Genomic DNA, 24030 nt, shown 5'->3' on the forward strand with positions numbered 1-24030 from the left:
TGATGCAAAATTCTGACCCTCATGTGGCATTTTCTTCTCCTACATTGATGAAACTTTCTACAATTATTTTTAAAAGAAAATTTTCAAGTTTTTAATAAAATTAACTACATGATACAATTTAAAATGTTTAAAATTTTTGCTACCCATGTCAGATTTTGGCTGAAACACTGTCAAGAATGACACCAATACTACATGATCAAGCATGTAGGTTATAATTCCATCTGAGCAGAACTCAAACCCATGCTGCAAGTAACAACACCTGTATCACCTTGCTTCATGTATCAATGCCTAAATCACTTAGCCATGCAATCATCTCCCCCCCACCGAAAGGATGGAACAAAGCTGAAAGTAAGTACTCAAAATGCATTAGAACTCGCTAGTTAATCAAATCAAATTTAACTCTCAGATATATTACAAATCCACTGGATTTCAATACATATTTTAAGATCTGAATGCTAAAGTAGACTTTAATTGATCTCATTTTTCACATAAATGAATGCAATATTTACTGTACCATAAAAATCACCTGTTTAGAATGAGTGCTTGTAACTGTTCCACATAGTGGCCATACACAAATTAAAATTAAATAGATTTTTCCTCATAAATTACTGCAGTCAGTGATGATGACATGACTCTCCTGACAGATCATTATGAAAATTACTGGAAAGTTTTTTTTTTTCTAACAAGCCACCGAGTCAACAAAATAGCTACATTTGCATTTATAAACCATGTATACTGGGATTAAATTGCTCAATTAAGCATTTATGAAGTTAAAAATTGGCAGTGTTGAACCTAAAGGATGACGAATGCCAGATGCAGGATCATACTATACATTCACCATTTTCATTTAGGACCAACTAGATATCAAAAGTCAGTGAAAGACCCATACTGATGTGACCATTCATTCAGGAGTATTGATAACAAGATTTTAAAGATGGCAACTGTAGTGGCATTTTTGGTTGTCTGAGCAACACCATTTTAATTCAGAACCCGAGTTAGACATCATAAGACATCATTTAGTAATAAAAACCCATACAAATACTAACATTAATTCAGGAGGAGTAGTGAAAGATTTTCAAGATGGCCACTGCAGTGTTCAAATTGGATATGGAAAGCAACATAAATTTCATTTAGGACCAATAGTCTTCATAAGTCTGCTGGTGAAAACCTTATGGCAATATTAATTTTCATTCAGGAGTGGCAGCAAATAAAAAGATTTTCAAGACAGCCATTGTGGCAGCCATACTTGACATCAGATGATCTCCATTGTTATTTATGATCAATCAGACATCATAAGAAGAAGTCTTTCAGTGAAAACTCTAAGTTGTTATGACCTTCAAATTCAGGAGAAGTAATGATAACATTACATTCAAGATTGCCAATGTTACCAAAATAATAAACATCAGATCAGCACCGTTTTTATTTAGAACCAACTAGACTTCACAAAATGTCCTCTGGTAAATATCTCTTGTCAATATGACTTTCTGTTCTGCTAAATCACTTAAGAACAATGGACAACAAATCATGCCATAGGTTCATCTGGTCAATGACCAGTAGAACTAAAAATACTATGTATGTCTTACAACCAATATTCACACCTGCTATCAATATGTGAATTTTTTCTGAAACTGAATAAATGATCCAATACTCAAAATACTTTTATATTTAATTCAAGAAGTTGTTCAAGTCATACAAACTTTCAGTCGGTACAAATGCTATAAAATGAGTCTTGGGGGGTCAAGTGGGAACTCATAGGGCCAGTTGGTGCTGTTTAGTTATGCATGTTCCCTATTTTGTATTTACTGTATTAGAACCTTGTATTATAGTTACTGCATTGTCATTTTAAAATCTAAAGCTACCAGTTCTAATAATTTTATTATTCTAAATAAACCATAAAAAAAGAAAACAAATCAAGAAAGGCAAATTGCAAGCCATTCATCAGGCAACATGGCGTCTGGCAGATGTAATTGCATAACAATCAAGATGTGCAATTATGTCACACTAGACAAGACTAGTCACTACAGTGGGAATTGAACATTTTCAGCCAGCCTGAATAAGATAGGATAACCATAATTTATCATGTAAATAAAAATCCAAATTTTTCTTTCCCTGATTTATCTCTCAACATATGACAAAATAATTACTATTTCTACAAGGTAATGACCAATAAAGCACATGTATCCAATGAAAGAGATAGGCAAAATGGAATCATACTCATTAAATGCTGTGATGTCACATACCTTCATGATGATAATTTTACCTAACTAACCAGTGAAATTGTTTCAATTAGTATTTCCAGGTAAAGTAGCCTTGTGACAGTGATGCAGTACAGTCGAGTTAAATGAGTACCACACATTTTGGTATCTGAGCTTTCGACCAATGATAAGTTTTACATGTATGAAGTATAATAGCTGTGTATTACCTACAGACAGTGTAGATCTTGACCTGAGGGATTTCCATGTAACATCAGATCTTGGATATAAATTGTTGGCTGTTCAGTGCACAACAGACATACACAAATACTGTACATGCATTAACATGTACTCTGTTAACTCCACCAACCTACCTTTCTTGATAACTTTAATCATCTCCGCATCTGCTTTGTTTTGTGGGCCTTGGTCATGGATTTTCAAAATTTTAACATGGAATACTGGAAAAAAACAATGTAATCAATGATTATATAATTAACCCCTAAGAAGCTTTTAGAAGTTTCCAGTACACATATCAAACATTAATTATCACACACAAAATAAATTCATGCAAAAGTAATCATTAGAATATCATGTCGGTCTCTTTACTAACTATAAAGGATTTTTTTTATATTATTTATTTTTGCAATTTACTTTTAATATCCCCCAAACTTTTAACTCAGCAAAACACCAGCATACTTTTTTGTGTACTAGTTATAAGGCATTTGTCATCTTTAATATGTGCTAAGTTAGAAAACTTTTAGATACTCATTCAAGTATTAACTTCATGAACAATTGGTGACAAGGTACTTTATTCCATACTCCGTTATATAATGACCCTTACTAGGGGATATATACTCAACCATGTGTAGCACACAACAATGCACAGCAACATTTGTAAGAGTTTTGGATTGCTTGACCACTTAGCTATATAGAAATATCAATTTTTTTAAAGTTAAATGATACCACATTTTATGACTGATCCTCCTTAATATGAAGTAGCATATCATATACAATATAAAAACAAAAGACCCTAGAATTAAACCTTGTGGAAGTCAATGCTTAACTGGAACTCATGCATAATATAAAAACAATATAATTAATCCTTGCGGAAGCCCACAGCAAATCATTTATAAAATATATAAAATATACCATAGAATCAAACCTTGTGGAGCCCCATTCTTAACAGCAAATTATATATAATATAAAAACAATAAACCCTACAATTAAACCTTGTGGAACCCCATTCTTAACATCTGCAGGATTAGATTTAATGTTCCCTATAAGTACCTGTGCATTCTAGTTTTAAATTGTTGTGAACACAGCCAAGTTTTAAATGTCTGGCACAGTAGTTACAATCAAAAACATCAAATTCAAAATTTTTGGGCCAACTTTTTATGTGTTTATAAAATACATATGTCCCCATTGTAGACATGCTGATCAAAATACCAATCCAAAATATTTTCAAATTTAGAAAATTATTAAATATTTGTACAACTGCAGGATAGTATAGTCAAGTCATCTAGATGTTCTTCAAACATACATACCTGATGTACATTTTGGTTAACTGTCATAAAAACATCAGTGATCAATTTAAGTAAGAATACTTGTACATGAAAAGCAACTAAATAAATACGACCAAATTATACCAATTTACTCACAAAGACGACAAAACAAAGCAATAGCCATTATTCTGTTACTGTCTTCTCCTATAGTGCCATCTAGTTGTGAATAGTACCCGAACTAAAGGTGACAATCTGATATTGTCTGATATTGTACACAGCACAAATTTAAATCAAATAAATACAATTTAAGTAGGTTTGAATAATAGCTCATAATACTAATTAGAGGGAGATGCATACACTAAACCTGATATATTTCTTGACAGTGGTAGGTGCTTTTTCTGATGCTAATGAGGAGGGGTGAAGGGGAGACTGAGACTAGATGGACCCGTGTGGAAGGAACTAAATTGTATATAATGCACCTAACTGACTTATCGTAATGTGTAGATAAGATAATTATATATCCTGAACTATGCCATTATTTTGCAGGAAATTTTACATTACAATATATCCATACTAATTGCTGACTAATTATAATATATCCATATTAATTGCTGACTAATTACAATATATCCATATTAATTGCTGACTAATTACAATATATCCATATTAATTGCTGACTAATTACGATATATCCATATTAATTGCGGACTAATTACAATATATCCATAGTAATTGCTGACTAATTACAATATATACATATTAATTGCTGACTAATTACAATATATACATATTAATTGCTGACTAATTACGATATATCCATATTAATTGCTGACTAATTACGATATATCCATATTAATTGCTGACTAATTATGATATATCCATATTAATTGCTGACTAATTACAATATATCCATATTAATTGTTGACTAATTACAATATATCCATATTAATTGCCAACTAATTACAATATATCCATATTAATTGCTGACTAATAGGGTAAAAGACAAATTTGGTGATCAATACTTAGATGGAAGAAATGTCAATAAAAACAAGCTATTATTGCATGCCAAATTTTTTTATGGCTACAACTCTAATAACGACACTCTGTCTTTATAATTCATATTACTTTTTGTTAATATTTATGTGACCATATATTTATTTTAATGTATTTTGATAAAGGAAAAATACCAAGGGTTTAGTAGAAACATTATTTCCAGATTTTGTCTGCCATGCTTCTTTTCGAGGTCAAAGTTTCAAACTCTGTTCTTGAACAATTAATAAAAATTTCATCATTTACCTCCTCTGCAATCTTTCTCTTATAATAAATGGCTGTAACTGTAACAACAACTTTTCTGCATTCTAATGGATACAATGTCCCATACAAACTTGTTTCATATCTTGGTAATACACTGTTTTGAAGTTGAAGCAGATGGGAAATAGCCTTTAAAAAGAGAGAAGATTATAGTAGCAGTGGTGGACAATAAGTACCCTCCCTAATCATTTCATCACTAATGCAATTTGAGAAATTATTTCACAGAAATGCCTGCAGTGTCCATGGGTTTGGAAGTCCAAAAGTATACTTTCTGTGTGACATGCCATATGGTGGAAGATGTGAGAGGCATATATTTCTACACACTTGGGACTGATGCAGGCAACATTTACAGGTACTTACTGTGATCATCCATTTGAACAATATTGGATCTAATGTTGGCAACATTTACAGGTACTTACTGTAATCATCTATTTGAACACAACTGGATCTGATGTTGGCAACATTTACAGGTACTTACTGTAATCAGCTTGGGATTGATCACATGCCTTGTCCATCATATAACCGAAAGGTATTTTGTCAATCCCTTTAATTGATCCTTTTTCCTCTTCGTAACACTTGGGACATGTCCCTGAATATGAAAGAGAATTATAGAGATAGCAGATACACTAAATGTAAGCCAGTGATGTGTAATCAAATCTTTAAAATGACACAAAAAGTAACATTACAGCCTTGTTATGTTAAATCCTTTAAAAATGTACATTCACTATTTCTAACCTACAATTATTAACAAACAAACCTGAAAATATAAGTTCAGGTTTGAGTTTCTGGATTTATGACAGTGTTACTCTTCAAACTTACCACTTGCTTATTGTGAATCTTTTATATCAGCGTATTTATAAAAGAGGGTAAAATGTCTTGAATGTTGTTTAGGAAACAGTACAATAATGATGTAAACTTAACCGCATGCCACATTTTTATAGAGTAGGCAAAAGATATATCTAATCAGATGTAATCATTAACTGCTATGTACACATGAAGTCATTTTCAAAACATAGTTATTGAAGAGATGACATTTTTTTATATAATATGCAGTTAAATCCTCCTACTTTAATAATGTATTTTAGTATGTATTTATAACTGTGCTTACTTAAATAGTTCATAAAGAAAACAATCTGTATGAAGAAAAATAATTATAAAAATAATCTATCTATCTACCTATCTATCTCTATGTACATATATATATATATATATATATATATATATATATATATATATATATATATATATATATATAGATAGATAGATATATGTGTGTGTGTGTGTATTATTGTAGAGGGCCTCAAGGGTGATAAGTTGTATTTAACTAATTGAGTTGCCCTCTTGAAATAAAGACGTTATTCTTCTTCTTCTTATTTTGTTTTGTAAGCTTCATTCATAAATAATAAATGACCTGAATTTTTTCAACACATAGAAACACATTTTGCAATTTTTCCCAAATGGAGCTTGGATGGTCAATGAAGATATTATTTTGTTGTTGTGCTTGTGTCTAAACAGGAACTACCTCTGTCTCCCTGTCTCCCTCTACATCAAGAACATACACCATTAAATAACAATGTTTATGGTCCCTTTTGTCTCCCTCTTTATCAAGAACATATCATCATCATTGGCGACTCGGTCTAGAAAGACCATGCGAATAGTGCCCTTGGGGTGTTGTCTGTCTCTGTTGGCATCATCTGCTGTGGCTGTGCAGGCCTATACGTGAGTGACAGTCCCTACTGCCGTTGGTGCAGACATACTGGGAAGTCTGCGTTACTGTGGTTGCTGTTGCGTTCTTCTTTCTCTTACGTTTCTCTGCCGCCAACTGGCCTCTCCTCGCATCAGCGACTGATATGCCATTGTTTACCATCAGTCTCCAGGTGCCTCGGTCCTCAGCCAGCTCTTCCCAGCCATCGGGTGAAATGTTGCATGCCTTCATGTCCCTCTTGCACACATCTTTGAAATGGAGTGAGGGGCGTCCGACTTTTCTCATGCCAGTGGCCAGCTGTCCATATAAGATGTCCTTTGGCAGCCTTCCATCCTCCATGCGTCGGACGTGACCCAGCCATCGAAGGCAGCGTTTAATTAGCAGGAGTACATGCTGGGGGTACTTGCATGCTGCAGGATCTCGCTGTGTGGAACACGGTCTTGCCAGCTGAATTTCAGGATACGTTTTAGGTACCGTATATGGAAGGAGTTGAGCCGGCGTTCTTGCCTCATGTAGGTACTCCAGGTCTCACTTCCATATAGAAGGGTGCTGAGAACGCAGGCCTGGTAGACTTGAACCTTGGTGTGCTCTGTCAGCGCGTTGTTTTCCCAAACCCTCTTTGTTAATCGAGCCATGATGGTGTCTGCCTTTCCAAGCCTTCTGTCCAGCTCCGTATCAATCGAGAGAGTGTTGCTGATGGTTGACCCTAGGTAGGTAAAGTTGTTGACTGCTTCCAGGGTGACACCGTTGATTTTGATTCAAGGGGCAATGGTGGTATCTTGCACGCTGACATTTGTTTTTTCCAAGCTGATGGTGAGACCAAACTGCGTGCAGGCAACAGCAAAACGGTCTCCCAGTCTCTGGAGGGCTTCATCGGTGTGGGCCACAAGAGCTGCGTCATCTGCAAAAAGCATCTCCCTGATGAGCACAGCTCTCACTTTGGTCTCTAAGCGCAGTCGTGCCAGGTTGAACAGCCTCCCATCGGACCTGGTGTGTAGATATATGCCATCCGTGGACGTCTCGAAGGCGTAGGACAGGAGCAGGGAGAAGAAGATCCCAAAAAGTGTTGGTGCCAGCACGCAGCCCTGCTTCACACCACTATTAATTGGGAAGGAAGTTGAGGAGGATCCATCATACAGGACTGTTCCCTTCATATCTGCATGGAAAGAGATTATCATGCTGAGGAGTTTTGGGGGGCAACCAGTCTTACTCAGAAGTTCAAAACTGCCCTTCCTGCTGACCAAGTCAAAGGCCTTGGTGAGGTCGATGAACATCATGTAGAGTGGTTGACCTTGCTCTCTGCTCTTCTCTTGGAGTTGTCGTAGGGAGAAGATCATGTCTGTCGTCGACCTGCCTGCTCTGAAGCCGCACTGTGATTCCAGGTACACACGGTCTGCCAGCAACTGCAGCCTGTTGAGTATGATGCGGGCGTACACTTTACCAACAATACTCAAGAGCGAGATCCCTCTGTAATTATTAGTCACTGCGGTCGCCCTTGTTTTTGTAAAGGGTCACAATTGTGGCATCACGCATGTCTTGGGGGACTACTCCTTCCTCCCAGCAGCGGCAAAGCAGCTTGTGCAGTGGTTTAATCAATGCTGGTTTTCCACGTTTGATAGCTTCGGGCGGGATGCTGTCACTAACTGGTGCTTTGTCGTTTGGAAGGCAGTCGATTGCTTTGCTGAGCTCCTCTAAGGTTGGCACTTTGTGGAGCTCTTCCATGGTGGGCACATTCTTTATGCTGCTGAAGGCTGCATCAGTGACTGACGTTTCTCGGGAGTATAGTTCTGAGTAGTGCTCCACCCATCTGGCCATCTGTTGCCCACGGTCTGTGATCTTCTCTCCCGCCAGGGATTTCAGGGGAGTGACCCCTTTCACTGTAGGGCCTAGAGCCTTCTTGATGCCACTGTACATACCTTGGATGTGTCCGGACTCGGCACTGTGCTGGATCCCTTCACACAGTTGTTGCCAGTACTCGTTCGCACACTGTCTAGCAATGCGTTGGGTGTTACTTCGTGCACATCTGAGAGCAGCAAGCGTCCGTTCATTAGGGCATTTTTTGTAAGCTATGAAGGCTTTTCGTTTCTCCTCTATTTGTGGTTCCATCCTTGATAGGTGTGCATTGAACCAGTCCTGGCTGGGTCGTTCCTTCTTGCCAAACGTTGACATAGCTGTATTGTAGATGGCACCCTTCATGACGTTCCACTTGGCTGTAGCGTCATACTCAGGCAGGTCCTGGAGAGCCTTGTTCAGGGCAGACACATACTCCTCCACCTTGGCAGGGACTGACATCTGTGCAGTGTTTATGCGAGGACGTCCTTTTGGTTTTGAGCGGTGTAGCGTGTGTGGCTGTAGTCGTACTCTGCTGATCACAAGGGCATGGTCGGAGTCACAGTCTGCACTGTGGTAGGTTCTGGTGGAGAGGACGCTGTTAAGGGCAGAGCGCCTGGTGATGACCAAGTCGAGTTGGTGCCAGTGATGAGATCTGGGGTGTTTCCATGACACTTTGTGTTGTGGCTTACACTTGAAGAAGGTGTTTGTGATGCACAGGCTGTGGTAGGTGCATAGCTCCAGCAGTCTCTGGCCGTTTTCGTTGGTCTTTCCAGTGCCATGATATCCGAGGCAGGTAGGCCATGACTCGTGGTTCGCACCTACTCTGGCATTAAAGTCGCCGAGGAGGAATAGTGGTTCATTTTGGGGGCATCCTTTGATCTGTTCGTCCAGCTGCCCATAGAACTGATCCTTCACGTCTTCTGATGACGTGAGGGTTGGGGCTTAGACACTGATGATGTTGACAGGACCTGAAGCAGTGGTAAGGCGGATGGACAAGAGATGCTCAGTGCCCGCTGTGGGAGGTTCAACCGAGGCCAGGAGATTGTTTTTGATGGCAAAGCCCACTCCGTGCTGACGGGGCTCCTCAGGTTCTCGACCCTTCCAGAAGGAGGTGTAGTTTTCCTCTCTGAGGGAGCCACTAGAGGCGAGCCTGGTTTCCTGGAGGGCAGCTATGCTGATATTTAGTCTGGTGAGTTCTCTATCGATGATGGCCGTCTTTCTGGTGTCGTCCACTTCTCTGAGGTCGTCGGAGATGCCTGTACACATGATGCACACATTCCAGCTTGCAAATCGAAGAGCTGGAGTCTTCTTTATTGGTTTCTTGTTTCTTTTGTCTGGTGTGGAATTACCATCTGCTTGTCATGCTGAACAACAGACTGAGCTCCAGACACCCACTGGAGCAGGCAGACGATGGCGGGTCAACACCTTATTGACCGGGGCTGCCCGGCTTGAGGCGGGCGATAGTTGGCCAGTGGGACTCTATGATCCCTCCCACCGTGAAAGCTGACCCGTGGCGCTCCTTCCCTACGCCAATCGGGTGGGACTTATAACCCGTAAACTGTCAGCTTCCGTGTTGTTTCCTCACTCAGTAGCGAGACTGGAGTGTCCTCTCTAGGGCGCAAGCCTGGGCATGGAGTATGGAGATCCTGGGCTGTCCAGACGTCAGGATCCCCCTCTCGTCCTTGCTGGTGGGGTCCAAAGGAATGCTGAGCATGACATTTGGCACCAGTTTGGATGCAGGAGCTGCCGGAAGGAGGTCGTAGTCGACCCCCAGCTGCCTTAGGGGCCCACTCCTGATTTTCTGTCTGGGTTTACTTCAGTAGCCTTTCCTTCTCCCGAAGATATCCACAAGGCAGTGGAGCCATAATCCAATGGATGGGACTTTGTTGGTTTTGAATCAGAGTTTCCTTCTCCTAGATGAACTGCCTGACAAAGCTAACGAGCTTCATCTGCCCGGGTTTGGGGTCAGAGTTTCCCTTCTCTTAGACTGGTTGCCTGCCAAGGCTAATGAGCCCAGTCTGCCCACCCAGTTATACCGCCAGGTACTCGGTCGCGCCACACAGCAGGCTCTGTTAAAACAGGGGGCACCATGTGAAGGTGCTGGTGTGGACACAATAGTGTAGGAGAGGCCATATGCAAGTAACCTCCCGGCCCGCAGAGCGAGACAGTGGTCCTGCGGTGATCACTACACCTGGGAAGGAGAGGCTATGAGAGACGCTTCACTTTCCTTTGGCAAGCGGGACGTCAGGCCTTGGCCATGCACCCCCCAATAAAGAACAGTGTTTATGGTCCCTTTTGTGTCCCTCTTTATCAAGAACACATACCAATAAAGAACAATGTTTATGGTCCCTTTTGTCTCCCTCTATATCAAGAACACATACCAATAAAGAACAATGTTTATGATCCTTTTTGTCACCCTCTTTATCAAGAACACATACCAATAATGGACAATGTTTATGGTCCCTTTTGTCTCCCTCTTTATCAAGAACATATACCAATAAAAAACAATGTTTATGGTCCCTTTTGTGTCCCTCTTTATGAAGAACACATGCCAATAAAGGACAATGTTTATGGTCCCTTTTTCTAATTTTATTATATCATATTTGCCTTTTTACAAAAAGTTGTCACTAATAGGCACTGTCCACTGGCTGGTGTATTGGGAACTGGGTAGATTCAGTAAAATGCAATAACAGTAAAACATGAACCAATTTTTGTTGTTGAAATCAATATCATCTAAGATCCTGCTAATTTGAAGCTTCTAGCTAATATGATTAAAAGAAAAACTGTGAATGCTTGTTTTCACAAGACATTAAGTTATTATAAGTCTACCCTGGGCCAGAACTTTGAAAAACATGTTCAAAACCTGCAGATCATCAAAATGTGTTTACACTTTGTGCAGACAAAACTTACCCAAAAATCTGACTGAAATTAACAAAACAATGTAAATGCTCAAGTGTTCAAAAAACATATGATGTATGGCTATTCCAAGTAAGTCAAGAGATAACTCTAAAATCTACTGACAAAATCTGGCCATCACTGCGCTCATCTGAGACCTTGTTGAGAAGAGCATCATTTGCAAATGTGGTTGAATTCCAACAATAAATGTGACTACCATTGTATTCACACGCCACAGGGATGCCTATTCCAAAATGTAGAGTCATAGCTCTGTAAAATAGTAAAAAATCTGATTGTCATCAGTCATATTAGAATTTGTTAAGATGAAACTTACACAGTAAATTTGGTTCATATGAAAGATAAATGGAGAATTCACATTCAAGTGAGATTTCTGTTCTAAGTTGTTTAAAAGCCAAAACACCATAAAATAGTCAAAACCTGACCTATTATCAAAGTCATCTGAACTTGACAAAATGAAACCAGACAGCCAATTTGGTTTAAATCAAATATTCAAATATGTGAATTCTAGAGTGTTTACATCTCAGAAGGCTTTTCTAAGTTGTCCAAGGGCCATAACTCTGGTCATCAACAAACTCATCAGAGCTTTTCTAAAGATGAACTTTCACAGTGAATTAGATTGAAACCAAACAGAAAGTGTAAATTCTATAGCTTTCACAATTCAGTAAGATGAATATTTTAAGTCAAACTTGGGCAATAGCTCGTAGAAATACAAGCTAAATCAGCTCATCATCTGAATCATCTTAACATCTGTTGAGACAAAGTCTTCTGGTGAAACTCGATGCCAATATGACCATTCATTCAGAAGGAGAAGCCATAACAGAATTTTCAAGAAGGCCATTCTGGTGAAAAGAATGAACATCAGATCAGCACTGTTTACAGTTTAGGACCAATTAGATATCATAAGAAGTCTTTTGATGAAAACCTCATGTCAATATGACCATCCATTCAGATGGAGTAATACTAACAATATTTTTTGATGGTGAATGAATCAGCAATCACTTTCATTTTGGACTGACTAGATACAATATGTAGTCTTCTGGTTGAAAACCTTGTGTCAATGAGTTTTCTTTAGAAACAGAGATAATAACATTTTCAAGATGGTTGCCATGGTGGCCATAAGTGTTGGCAGGTTGGCGCCATTTTCATTTTGGACCAACTGGACATCACAAGAAATGTTTTGGTGAAAACTCTTTCCCCAAATGGCCATCCATCAAGGAGGAATTGTGATCATAAATTTTCAACATAGTTGTTATGGTGGTCATAATGATGGTCAGATTGACAACAATTTAGGGGGAGCCAGAGTGGCCAAGTGGTCTAAAGCACTCACCATTATGAATCACTGCCATCTCACCTCTGTCTGCATGAGTTTGAGTCTCAGCCTCGGCTAACGATGGTACGTGAGAAAGCCTGCCAGTAGCTTCTCGTGGGTCCATGGTTCTTCCTAATCTTTTCCAGGGTTCTTCCTCCACCAAGTATACTGGTGGCCATGTATAGCCTATCTTGTGCTGAAAAATGGCATTAAACCCTATAACAACAACAACGACAACAATTTAGGACCGAATACACATCACAAGGGATCTTTTAGTGAATATCCCATGCTGACATGACCATCTGTTCAGGAGGAGAAGCAGTAACAAGATCTTCAAGATGGCTGCTGTAATAGCAATATTGGCTATCTGAGCTGTACCATTTGCACTTAGGAACAAACTAGTCATTGGGAGGAATGTGTATCAGGTTTCAAGGTAATCTAAATAGTGTAGGAAGAGTAACAAACATATGTTAATGAACTGATGCATGACCAACAACAGGCCATCACAAACGTTATGACCATCATATAACCAAAAATTAAATGCTGGTGCCAGTAACCCTGACCTTTCACTGCTTGACCTTGTAAAAGTATAGTTGACTTACTTGATGAAAATTTTCTGAGGACACTGGACATTTGATGTGGACAGGAGAATCACACTTTGACTACAGTGATCTGATGCCTAGATCTACAGTGTCCAAAAATAATACAACTCTGCCTCTACCTACAGGTGATGTTCCATAAAAATGTGATATGAACACTGTAATAATAATAATAGCAATAAAGACTTTATTTAGAGAAGGTAACTCATATTAGTTACAGAACTAATCTACATTGAGGCCTTCTATTTGTTATGTACAATATATACAGTATATACAACATAATGTGTAGAATCTGACCTGACACTAAATAATTGATTTTAAAAATAAAATTATCAAGCCTGGAACACATGCACAGGCATCTGTGAAAACATAAACATATATAAAATATAAAATATCATCCTACATTGAAAACTTCAACTGTGAAAATGAAGCAAAGTTACAGAAAAGCAGGCAGTATTTATTGTACTAGAACTGTTCAATTGTTTAAAGATTTCATCCATTTGAGACAATGATTAAGAAAAGAAGAAATACTAGGAGCTGCCTTATATCACTGGGAATGTTGTTCCATACCAGAGGACCAGTATATTGACAACTTTTTTTAAACAATTCCTTATTTGGCCTTGGTATTATGTAATTTTTGCTTCTTATGGACCTTAAATTTGGAGTATCATCAACATCTCTTTGGTGAAAGATATTGCTTAGATAGACAGGAATGGCTTTTCTGGATACTTTATACATCAATTTGGACTTTCTAAGAAATATTCTTTCATGTATTATTAAAATCTTTATATTATTCATTGCATCCTGGAATTATATGGGAGAGTTATCTGCCATATGACATCTCTGGAGGGAAGCAAAGATGGCAACTGTTTGTCAATGTCTTTATCATACATGAAGTGCAATCCAGAATAGGAAAACATAAATAATGTGTAGATTATCTTAAATGTCAAGTTTCAGAGGTTTCAACATTAAAGCAGAGTAATTTATTTGAAGTGATCAATTACAGTGCTGACTTATTGCCTGAAATAAACGTTTAAGTTCACATGTGCTGTGCTAACCTTCAAGGCATTCACAAATTCTTCCTTCACATGATTTGCGAATTTCTCCACTGGACCTACTCATGAGATTGTAAAACTCTGTGCATCTTTTGTCTGGAAAACAAATTCTAATGTTGAAATAAGTAATAAGCAAACAAACTAAATTTCCTATTTTTTTTACATACCTTGATAAAAAGAAATGGGATGTCTAAAAGTACTCTCATTAATAAAAAGAAATCGGACTTCAAAAAGTACTCTCTGTCAGAAAAAGAAATGAGACTTCTAGATGTACTCTCTTTAAAACCTGGCCCAGATATCATAAAACTAAGCTTGAGTCTGAGATTGACTTTTCACTCTCAATCAAATTCACAGGCTCAAACTTGGTCTTAGAAGTTTTATGATTTCAAGGCCTGAATAATTTTGTTTTGACTACAACTGCGTTCATCAAAAATCCAATGGTGACTTCTAAAATTTGTTAAGTTTTGCAGTAAGTTCTTCCATTTGTGCAACCTCAATCAAATGAAAATGAAATCATCACATCTGAGTACATGTTATAAGCTTAGACCGCCATGACCTTTAGGTCAAGTAGCATGTAGCCTTGACTTTGTGAAGGAGGTTCCTAGTTAAATTTCTGAATGGCAGATATGCACTCTCAATTCTTGTTAAATTCATCACAAAGTTTCCTGTCTTTGAAGCTGTGACCAACTCTTTATTTATTGATGCTGCTAGCTATGTGTAAGTAATGCTAAAAGGAAAAGGACCAGACTGAAGAAAATATAAGGGTAGATATCTAAGTCCAGGGAGTGGAGCTGTAAGTAATGCTTCATGGGAAAGGACTATACTGTGGAAAATATAAGGGTGGATCTCTAACTACAGGGAATGGAACTGTACTTATTAATAATTCGAGGGAAAGGACTAGACAGTGGAAATATAAGGGTGGATCTCTACGTACAGCAAGTGAAGCTGTAATTAATGCTTCAAGAGAAAAAGGATCAGACTGTGGAAAATAATAAGGGTAGATCTCTAAATACAGGGAGTGGAGCTGTAATTGATTCTTAATGGGAAAGGACTAGACTGTGGAAAATATAAACATGGATATCTAAGTACAAGGAGTGGAGCTGTAATTAATGTGTCAAGTGAAAGGACTAAACAGAAAATATAATGGTGTACAGGGAGTGGAACTGTATGTAATGCTTCAAGGGAATGGATCAGACTGTGGAAAATATAATTGTGGATCTCTAAGTACAGGGAGTGGAGTGGAGCTAAAACAAATAACCAAACATTTTAATCAGGATGCTTTCTTTTGAATATTCTTAGTAAATATTTGATTCTTTACACTGCACATGTGGAAGCATTTTACAAACAAAACAAACAAGGCAAAATGAAAAGTATGTAAGGCTGAATTCTTTTACAAGGTAATAACTTCACACGTGCTAAGCCACCTGAAATTCAAACTACCACTCAAAGGGTAAATCCTGTCCAAATTCTAAACAGTCACATTGCTCACAGCATTTCTCTGTCTGTTTACTGTCACTCAGGTGCTCTTGATAAAATAACATGTAATATGGCAATTTGAAAAGAAAATGTTATAGAATAGGGTTCAAATCAATGTCAACATTGTATGGTATAGAATATGGTCATATCAATGACAACATGTATAGAATAGGGTTCATATCAATATCAATATGGTATAAAATAGATGGTCAATCAATGTCAACATGGTATAGAATAGGGGTCATATCAATGACAACATGTATAGAACAGGGTTCAAATCAATGTCAACGTAGTATAGAATAGGGGTCATATCAATATCAACATCATATAGAACAGGGGTCATATCAATGTCAATATGGTATAGAATAGGGGTCATATCAATATCAACATGGTATAGAATAGGGGTCATATCAATGTCAACATGGTATAGAATACGGGTTTAAATCAATGTCAACATGGTATAGAATAGAGGTCATATCAATGTCAACATGGTACAGAATGGGGTCATATCAATATCAACATGGTATAGAATAGGGGTCATATCAATGTCAACATGGTATAGAATAGGGTTCAAATCAAAGTCAACATAGTATAAAATAGATGGTCAATCAATGTCAACATGGCATAAAATAGGGGTCATATCAATATCAACATGGTATAGAATAGGGGTCATATCAATGTCAACATGGTATAGAATAGGGTTCAAATCAAAGTCAACATAGTATAAAATAGATGGTCAATCAATGTCAACATGGCATAGAATAGGGGTCATATCAATATCAACATGGTATAGAATAGGGGTCATATCAATGTCAACATGGTATAGAATAGGGGTCATATTAATGTCAACATGGTGTAGATTATAGGTCATATCAATGTCAACATGGTATAGAACAGGGGTCATATCAACGTCAACATGGTACAGAACGGGGTCATAACAATATCAACATGGTACAGAACGGTGTCATATCAATATCAACATGGTATAGAATAGGCATAAAATCAATGTCAACATGGTATAGAATACGGGTCATATCAATGACAACATGTATATAATAGAGGTCATATCAATATCAACATGGTATAGAATAGAGGTCAAATCAATGTCAACATGGTACAGAACAGGTGTCATATTAATATGGTATAGAATACATGTCATATCAATGTCAACATAGTACAGAACAGGTCATATCAATGACAATATGTATAGAATAGGGGTCATATCAATGTCAACACGGTATTGAATAATGTCAACAAAGCCTTTATTTACCATACTAACAAGAGTTTCTGACCTTCTTCACCTTTTGTCCAAAGGGAGCCATAGTTGTTTCATTGTTAGTATGTCTTGCTCATGATCCAAAGGTAGTGGGTTTTATACCTGCCCTGGCCAACCTGGGTTGGCTGCTTTGGAATGTCCTTGGGAAAAACACTTAGGCTCCCATTTCTGCAGCTTGATACAGCCAATAATGTGTTAAAAATGTCACAAAAATCAGAAAACAAAACACCAAATAACTATTGTCCATCTTCAGGGCTAAAGGAATGTTTTATGTCATACCAAGTTTCAAGATAACTATAAAAACAACAACTGCATTCATTCAAAGTTTGGTCTGAATCCAACAAACATTAAACCAACACATCTAAAATGTCATTTAGCTAGAATTAGGTCACAGAGTTCCATGTTTTCAATGTGGATTGGCAGTTGTGTGTGTGTGTGTGTATGTGTGCATGTGTGTGTGTGTTCGTAAATAGCAAAGTAGACAAGAAAGAATAGATGAATTTGGCAGCCTTATTTAACACTGATAAATAAATGAACACTATCCAAATGCATTAAATGAATATTCAAATAGGAAAACTTGGTAATCATTTCAGCTGTAACATGGAGAAGTGTATAAAGTGTGCAAAGGTGTGTTTTACTGGTTTCTGAGAAAAGAACTGCACTGGTTTCTTAAGGGAGAAGATTACTAGTTTTTGAGGGAAGAATTATACTGGTGTCTGAGGGGAGTAGCGTACTAGAATATGAGGGAAGTAGAGTAATGGTTTCTGAGGGGAAGAGTGAGGTATATTTGTGTCATACAAGTGGAGTGTACTATTGTCTGAGAGAAGGAGTGTACTAGTGTGTAAGGGGAGGGTGAATTTGTACCTGATTGGAGTGTACTGGTGTTTGAGGATGTAGTGTAATAGAGTCAGTGGAGAGGGGAGTAATGGTGTCTGTGGGAAGGTCAGTACTAGTGTCTGAGGGGCTGAGTGTACTAGTGTATAATCATAATGTAAGGAGTGTGCTTTAGTTTGAGAGTGGGACTGTGCTCTTGTGTGAGGAGAGTAAATATAAGTGTCAGAAAGGAGTGTACATGTGTGTACGGAGAGGGGTTGTTCTACATGAGGGATGCTAATCTCCATTGATGGGTTTCATGTTCTGAAGTTTGTGGAAGTTTCATTCCACATATTTTTCCAAGTAAGAAGAACCTGCTGATTTGAAATTGGTAACTGCTGGGAAGTTCTGCTGGTTTATTTGTCCTTTCTTTACCTGTAATACCATTGTGACTTAGTCACATTAAGGCAGCCAACAGGATTTATCCAGAAACTGGCTTGTGATGGTGCCATGGACTCTTGCAACAACAGCTCGAACCTTGTCTCCATCTTTTGAACCATAATATATGGGGACATAGAACCATAATATGTGTCTCTGATTTCATGACTTTACCCTTGAAATTGAGATAATTTGTAGAGGACTTCTGGAATCTCAAAAATCAAATATTACTTTGAGAGATTTTAATAACCATCGTGGTAATTTGGGAATACAGAATTTTACAATATTTGCAAGATTGAATTTTGCAGCTGATAGGTCAGGAAATATTTGTATGACAAAAAGTGGAATGAAATTTGGTTTCTGGGCCACTAAGATTTATTATTTGGGCCTAAAAACACCACATCATATGCAAAATTTGACCAATCAGGAGAGAGTTTGTAGTACATTAAAAGGCAATTTCATTTGTCTGTGATAAAGTATAATCTGCTCCCCAATCTGTTCTAGTGTCAGAAAAGAGGAGTGTAAAAAGATCTGAAGATGATTGGTTACTTAATGACCAGCCTTGATGCTTTCATGTCACATAACAAGTGGCATAGCTGCCCTCTATGTCACTTAATGAATGGCCTAGCTGCCCTCCTTGCTATTTAATGACTGGCCTAGCTTCCCTCGATGTCATTAAATGATTGACCTTGCTGCCCTCAATGTTACCTAATGATAGACCTTGCTGCCCTTCATGTTACTTGATGACTGACCTTGCTGCCCTCAATGTTACTTAATAACTGGCCTGGCTGCTCTGCATGTTTTAATCTAGTGAAACATACATGACATCATACATGAGGCCCTGACATTTTTCACCACTGAAGTTATTGTAACATTTGGGGCTAGATTTGTCACATTCATGCATTATCATTCAGTATCAACTCAATCTCATGATGAAAGCATAAAAGACCTGAACTACTGTCATAATTCACCATGGCAAATCACCATATTAATTACTGTATATCCCAACTCACCCCTTCAGACTGTCACCCCAGGGTCATAACCTAAAATCTGTTAAATGTATCATATCCTCCTGCTATAACTTCATGTATGAAGTTTGGCTCAAACCAGAAATGTGCCCATATACCATGGATGTTCCCACCATTATCATCCAAATATATGGTAAGGTTCTAAGAAAAACATGGACTATAGCTCAATATAATATTGCTGGAAAACAGTTAAAACTGATTTATATCTAGGTCAACCTAATGAAAAGCCCCATAAATTAGTAAGTCCTTAAAAAGTTACTGTGCTCAACAAAATGTGACAGGGCATGGTGGAATGCGACAGGATGGACAGACAGTGGTAACACTATATACCCTCTCAACAGATTTGGTAGGGGCAAAACATTTTAAAATGTTACTTTAATTTGTGTGTATGTATTTGACCTTTGATTCCATTATACTACTATTGTTGATGGTTATTCTATAAGAATTGGTGCATTTCCTTCCCGCTGTTTAGAAAGGTGTAGACTGGATAGACAAACAGGTGTACAAAAAGATGGCATTATTATATTTAAAATGCCTAAGTCTGGAATCAAAATTCATGACCCCAATCCCAACTGCCTCCCTACCCATTAAAGGAAGGATAGAGAAATAAAGCTGTCATCTTAAACTGAGATACAAAATTCTTACACTCTCCTTGGTAAGTTAAGCAAGCAATATATAGGCTAATATATTAGCTGCATTAGGCAAATACATTAAACTTGATGAGGCAAATACACTAGCTCAATTAGGCAAATAGATTAGCCTCATCGAGGTAAATATATTAGCCTGATCCAGGCAAGTACATTAGCCTCATCCAGGTAAATATATTAGCCTGATTAGGTAAGTACAATAAATGCAATAGCTTGATAAAGCAAATATATTAGCCTCATATAGGCAAATACATTAGCCGCATCCAGGTAAATATATTCGCCTGATCCAGGCAAGTACATTAGCCTGATTAGGCAAATACATTAGCCTGGTCCAGGTAAATATATTAGCCTGGTCCAGGTAAATACATCAGTCTGATCCAGGAGAATACTGCATGCAAATTAATCATAGTAGTCAATACCCTTGGTTATAAATAGAGTCCCATAAATTATGTGTTTGTGCACATGATACAGTCAAGGTATTTACCTGGGTCATCATATTGGTAGACAGTGACAGCTGCAGGTTGGATCTCATTAACCACCTCTATCACTTTTGTTAGAGTAAACTTGAAGGTGAGAACAGCTGGATACCTTGGAATCTATCAAAGTTAAAACATCTGTAAGTCAACTGTATTAAGGTTAACTTCCGTATAGCAGCCATCTGTTCACAACATTCATATTCACTCAGTCCCATTATATTTTGCTACATCTGATGACATGTATACAGTCACCTGCTTAATACTGTCAAAATAAATGCATTCCTGATTTTCCAGGATAATCCTGTTTTTGTAATCATGATTCCTGGCATGAAATATGCATTTTCATAATAAAACACACACTCTGTTACTTTTTTATGATACTGGCTGTTTTTCTCCTTTTGCAACAGAGCAATATCACTATCCAGAAATATTTCCTAACACAGGTCTGAAAAATGATCTGCAACTGAAAACAGCAGATTGTTCTCTGCAACAAAATTGCAGAAAAGTACTTCAGTGCTAATGACAGGGTTTGTTGATGATTGTTGAAACATGTTATTACTTTTGGGATTGATCTCTACATTCATGTATTGCTTTGTTTTGTATTTTATATAAAGAGTAAATTCCAAAAGAAATGTTGCTGCTGATCAGGAACGTGCCAATAATCTTTAATAAAAGTGGTTTAAACATTCACAACAATGATATAAAATAACTTTTCTTCTTCAACACTGCTCTTCAACATTCTTTAACATGCATCTCTTTGATTTACCTAACTGTGATTTCCTTTAGTGTACTTAATCAACGCAAATAAACCTAGTGGGTTCTCCTGTTGCAGTGTTCAGAAGAATTTAACATGACATCACCAATGCTTTTGTTTGCCAATTATAATAAGTAGTCTGTGAAACATTGTTTGTTTATATCTGACCACCTTCCATTTTATTTGCCTGTATGACAATTAGCTTTATACACTTCCCCAGGATAGCTTTACAGCTCAAAGCAGGACTGTCTACTATTTATATTTATTTGTTACAGGCATATATTAAGGTGGACAAGAAATCTTGGTTTACATTTTGTTTCTAAGATAACTATTTTCAAAATACAACCATGCTGTGAGGTTTAGAAGTAAATAAAATTATGTTTTTAGCATGACAGTGTGTTATGGCAACTAGGTATAAACAAGATAATCAAGTGGGTCTGAGAACTAATCATGCATACCATTCATCAGTTTTCATGGCTATTGGAGTGCCCTCCATATACTTTATATATGCCATTCATCAGTTTTCATGGCTATTGGAGTGCCCTCCGTACACTTTATATATGCCATTCATCAGTCTTTGTGACTATTGGGGCTCCATCCATATACTTTATATATACCATTCATCAGTCTTTATGGCTACTGGAGTTCCATCCCTATACTTTATATATACCATTCATCAGTTTTCATAGTTATTGGAGTTCCATCCCGATACTTTGTATATGCCATTCATCAGTCTTTATCGCTACTGGAGTTCCATCCCTATACTTTGTATATGCCATTCATCAGTTTTCATGGCTATTGGAGTTCCATCCTGATACTTTGTATATGCCATTCATCAGTTTTCATGGCTATTGGGTCTTCATCCCTATACTTTATATATATCATTCATCAGTCTTTGTGGCTATTGGGTCTCCATCCCTATACTTTATATATACCATTCATATAGCTATTGGGTCTACATCCTTACACTTTATATATGCCATTCATAAATCTTCATGGCTACTGGGTCTCCATCCTTACACTTTATATATCATTCATCGGTCTTTGTGGCTATTGGGTCTTCATCCCTATACTTTATATATATCATTCATCGGTCTTTGTGGCTATTGGGTCTTCATCCCTATACTTTATATATATCATTCATCAGTCTTTGTGGCTATTGGGTCTCCATCCCTATACTTTATATATACCATTCATATAGCTATTGGGTCTACATCCTTACACTTTATATATGCCATTCATGAATCTTTATGGCTACTGGGTCTCCATCCTTACACTTTTATACCATTCATCAGTTTTCATAGCTATTGGGTCTACATCCTTACACTTTATATATGCCATTCATGAATCTTTATGGCTACTGGGTCTCCATCCCTATACTTTTATACCATTCATCAGTTCTCATAGCTATTGGGTCTACATCCTTACACTTTATATATGCCATTCATGAATCTTTATGGCTATTGGGTCTACATCCTTACACTTTATATATGCCATTCATGAATCTTTATGGCTACTGGGTCTCCATCCCTATACTTTTATACCATTCATCAGTTCTCATAGCTATTGGGTCTACATCCTTACACTTTATATATGCCATTCATGAATCTTTATGGCTACTGGGTCTCCATCCCTATACTTTTATACCATTCATCAGTTCTCATAGCTATTGGGTCTACATCCTTACACTTTATATATGCCATTCATGAATCTTTATGGCTACTGGGTCTCCATCCCTATACTTTTATACCATTCATCAGTTCTCATAGCTATTGGGTCTACATCCTTACACTTTATATATGCCATTCATGAATCTTTATGGCTACTGGGTCTCCATCCCTATACTTTTATACCATTCATCAGTTTTCATAGCTATTGGGTCTACATCCTTACACTTTATATATACCATTCATCCGTATTCATGGCTATTGGGGCTCCATCCTTACACTTTATATATACCATTCATCAAACTTCATGACTATCAGGGCTCCATCCTTATACTAGTGGCAAACACCATTATATGAATTTTCACTTGAACTGATTGGTGAATAATGTTACACAGTTACAAAACACTGCTATAATGTTCAGAAGAATTCTGATGCTTGAGAAGTTTAAGTTAATAAATTATATGCTGGAGGCTTCAGTATAAAATCTTGCTGCATTATTTTTTATATGATGCATGTAAATTAAAATCCATTACAAGTTTTTTAAAACTATTTAACATTTGTTGACAATCTTGTCAATGAACTCATAATTCAACAAAATATCTTGTAGACCATGGTGTCATGGGAATGAAATGTCAGTGTCAATAAAGTACCCTACTGCCAAATGTTGGTAGCTTCTGTCTATTCACTTGGATGTCTGTCATAAATTGAAAAATAAAAACCAAGTTTGGCAGATGTACTCACCTCATCTACGTACAAGATAACTGACTCTCTTGTGTCTCCTGGCTTCTCAAAATGATTTATTTTTTCTTGTGCTAGCAACTGAAACAGACAAAAAGAATGCTTTAAAAGTGACAAGGTAAACAGTTGTAAAATAATGTTCAGTTTCTTAGTCTGCAAGAGTATGAAACTAAACAAGCAGATTTGACTGATTTCATTATGTTACAGCAGATATCTTTAGAAAATACATTTTTATTTCTCAAAAATACAAAGAATGCTTATCCTAGTAAATATCTGCTTATCTACAACCTGTATT

The 24030-nt window shown here is 37.3% G+C and overlaps 1 protein-coding gene across 1 annotated transcript in view; it reads right to left on the minus strand.

Moving 5' to 3' along the window:
• The window catches only part of LOC149801209 (complement C3-like), a 272151-nt gene that overhangs the window by 12074 nt on the left and 236047 nt on the right, over positions 1-24030 (minus strand). Inside the window, exons 25-29 of the mRNA XM_089956779.1 lie at positions 23739-23816; positions 20585-20696; positions 14426-14518; positions 5484-5594; positions 2567-2650 (exon numbers count right to left, since the gene is read on the minus strand). Of these exons, the coding sequence (XP_089812905.1) occupies positions 2567-2650; positions 5484-5594; positions 14426-14518; positions 20585-20696; positions 23739-23816 (478 nt within the window). The remainder of the gene's footprint in view (positions 1-2566; positions 2651-5483; positions 5595-14425; positions 14519-20584; positions 20697-23738; positions 23817-24030) is intronic.

This window comes from Sinohyriopsis cumingii, chromosome 4 (genome assembly GCF_028554795.1).
Source record: "Sinohyriopsis cumingii isolate HCF-2022 chromosome 4, ASM2855479v2, whole genome shotgun sequence".
Lineage (NCBI taxonomy): Eukaryota > Metazoa > Mollusca > Bivalvia > Unionida > Unionidae > Sinohyriopsis > Sinohyriopsis cumingii.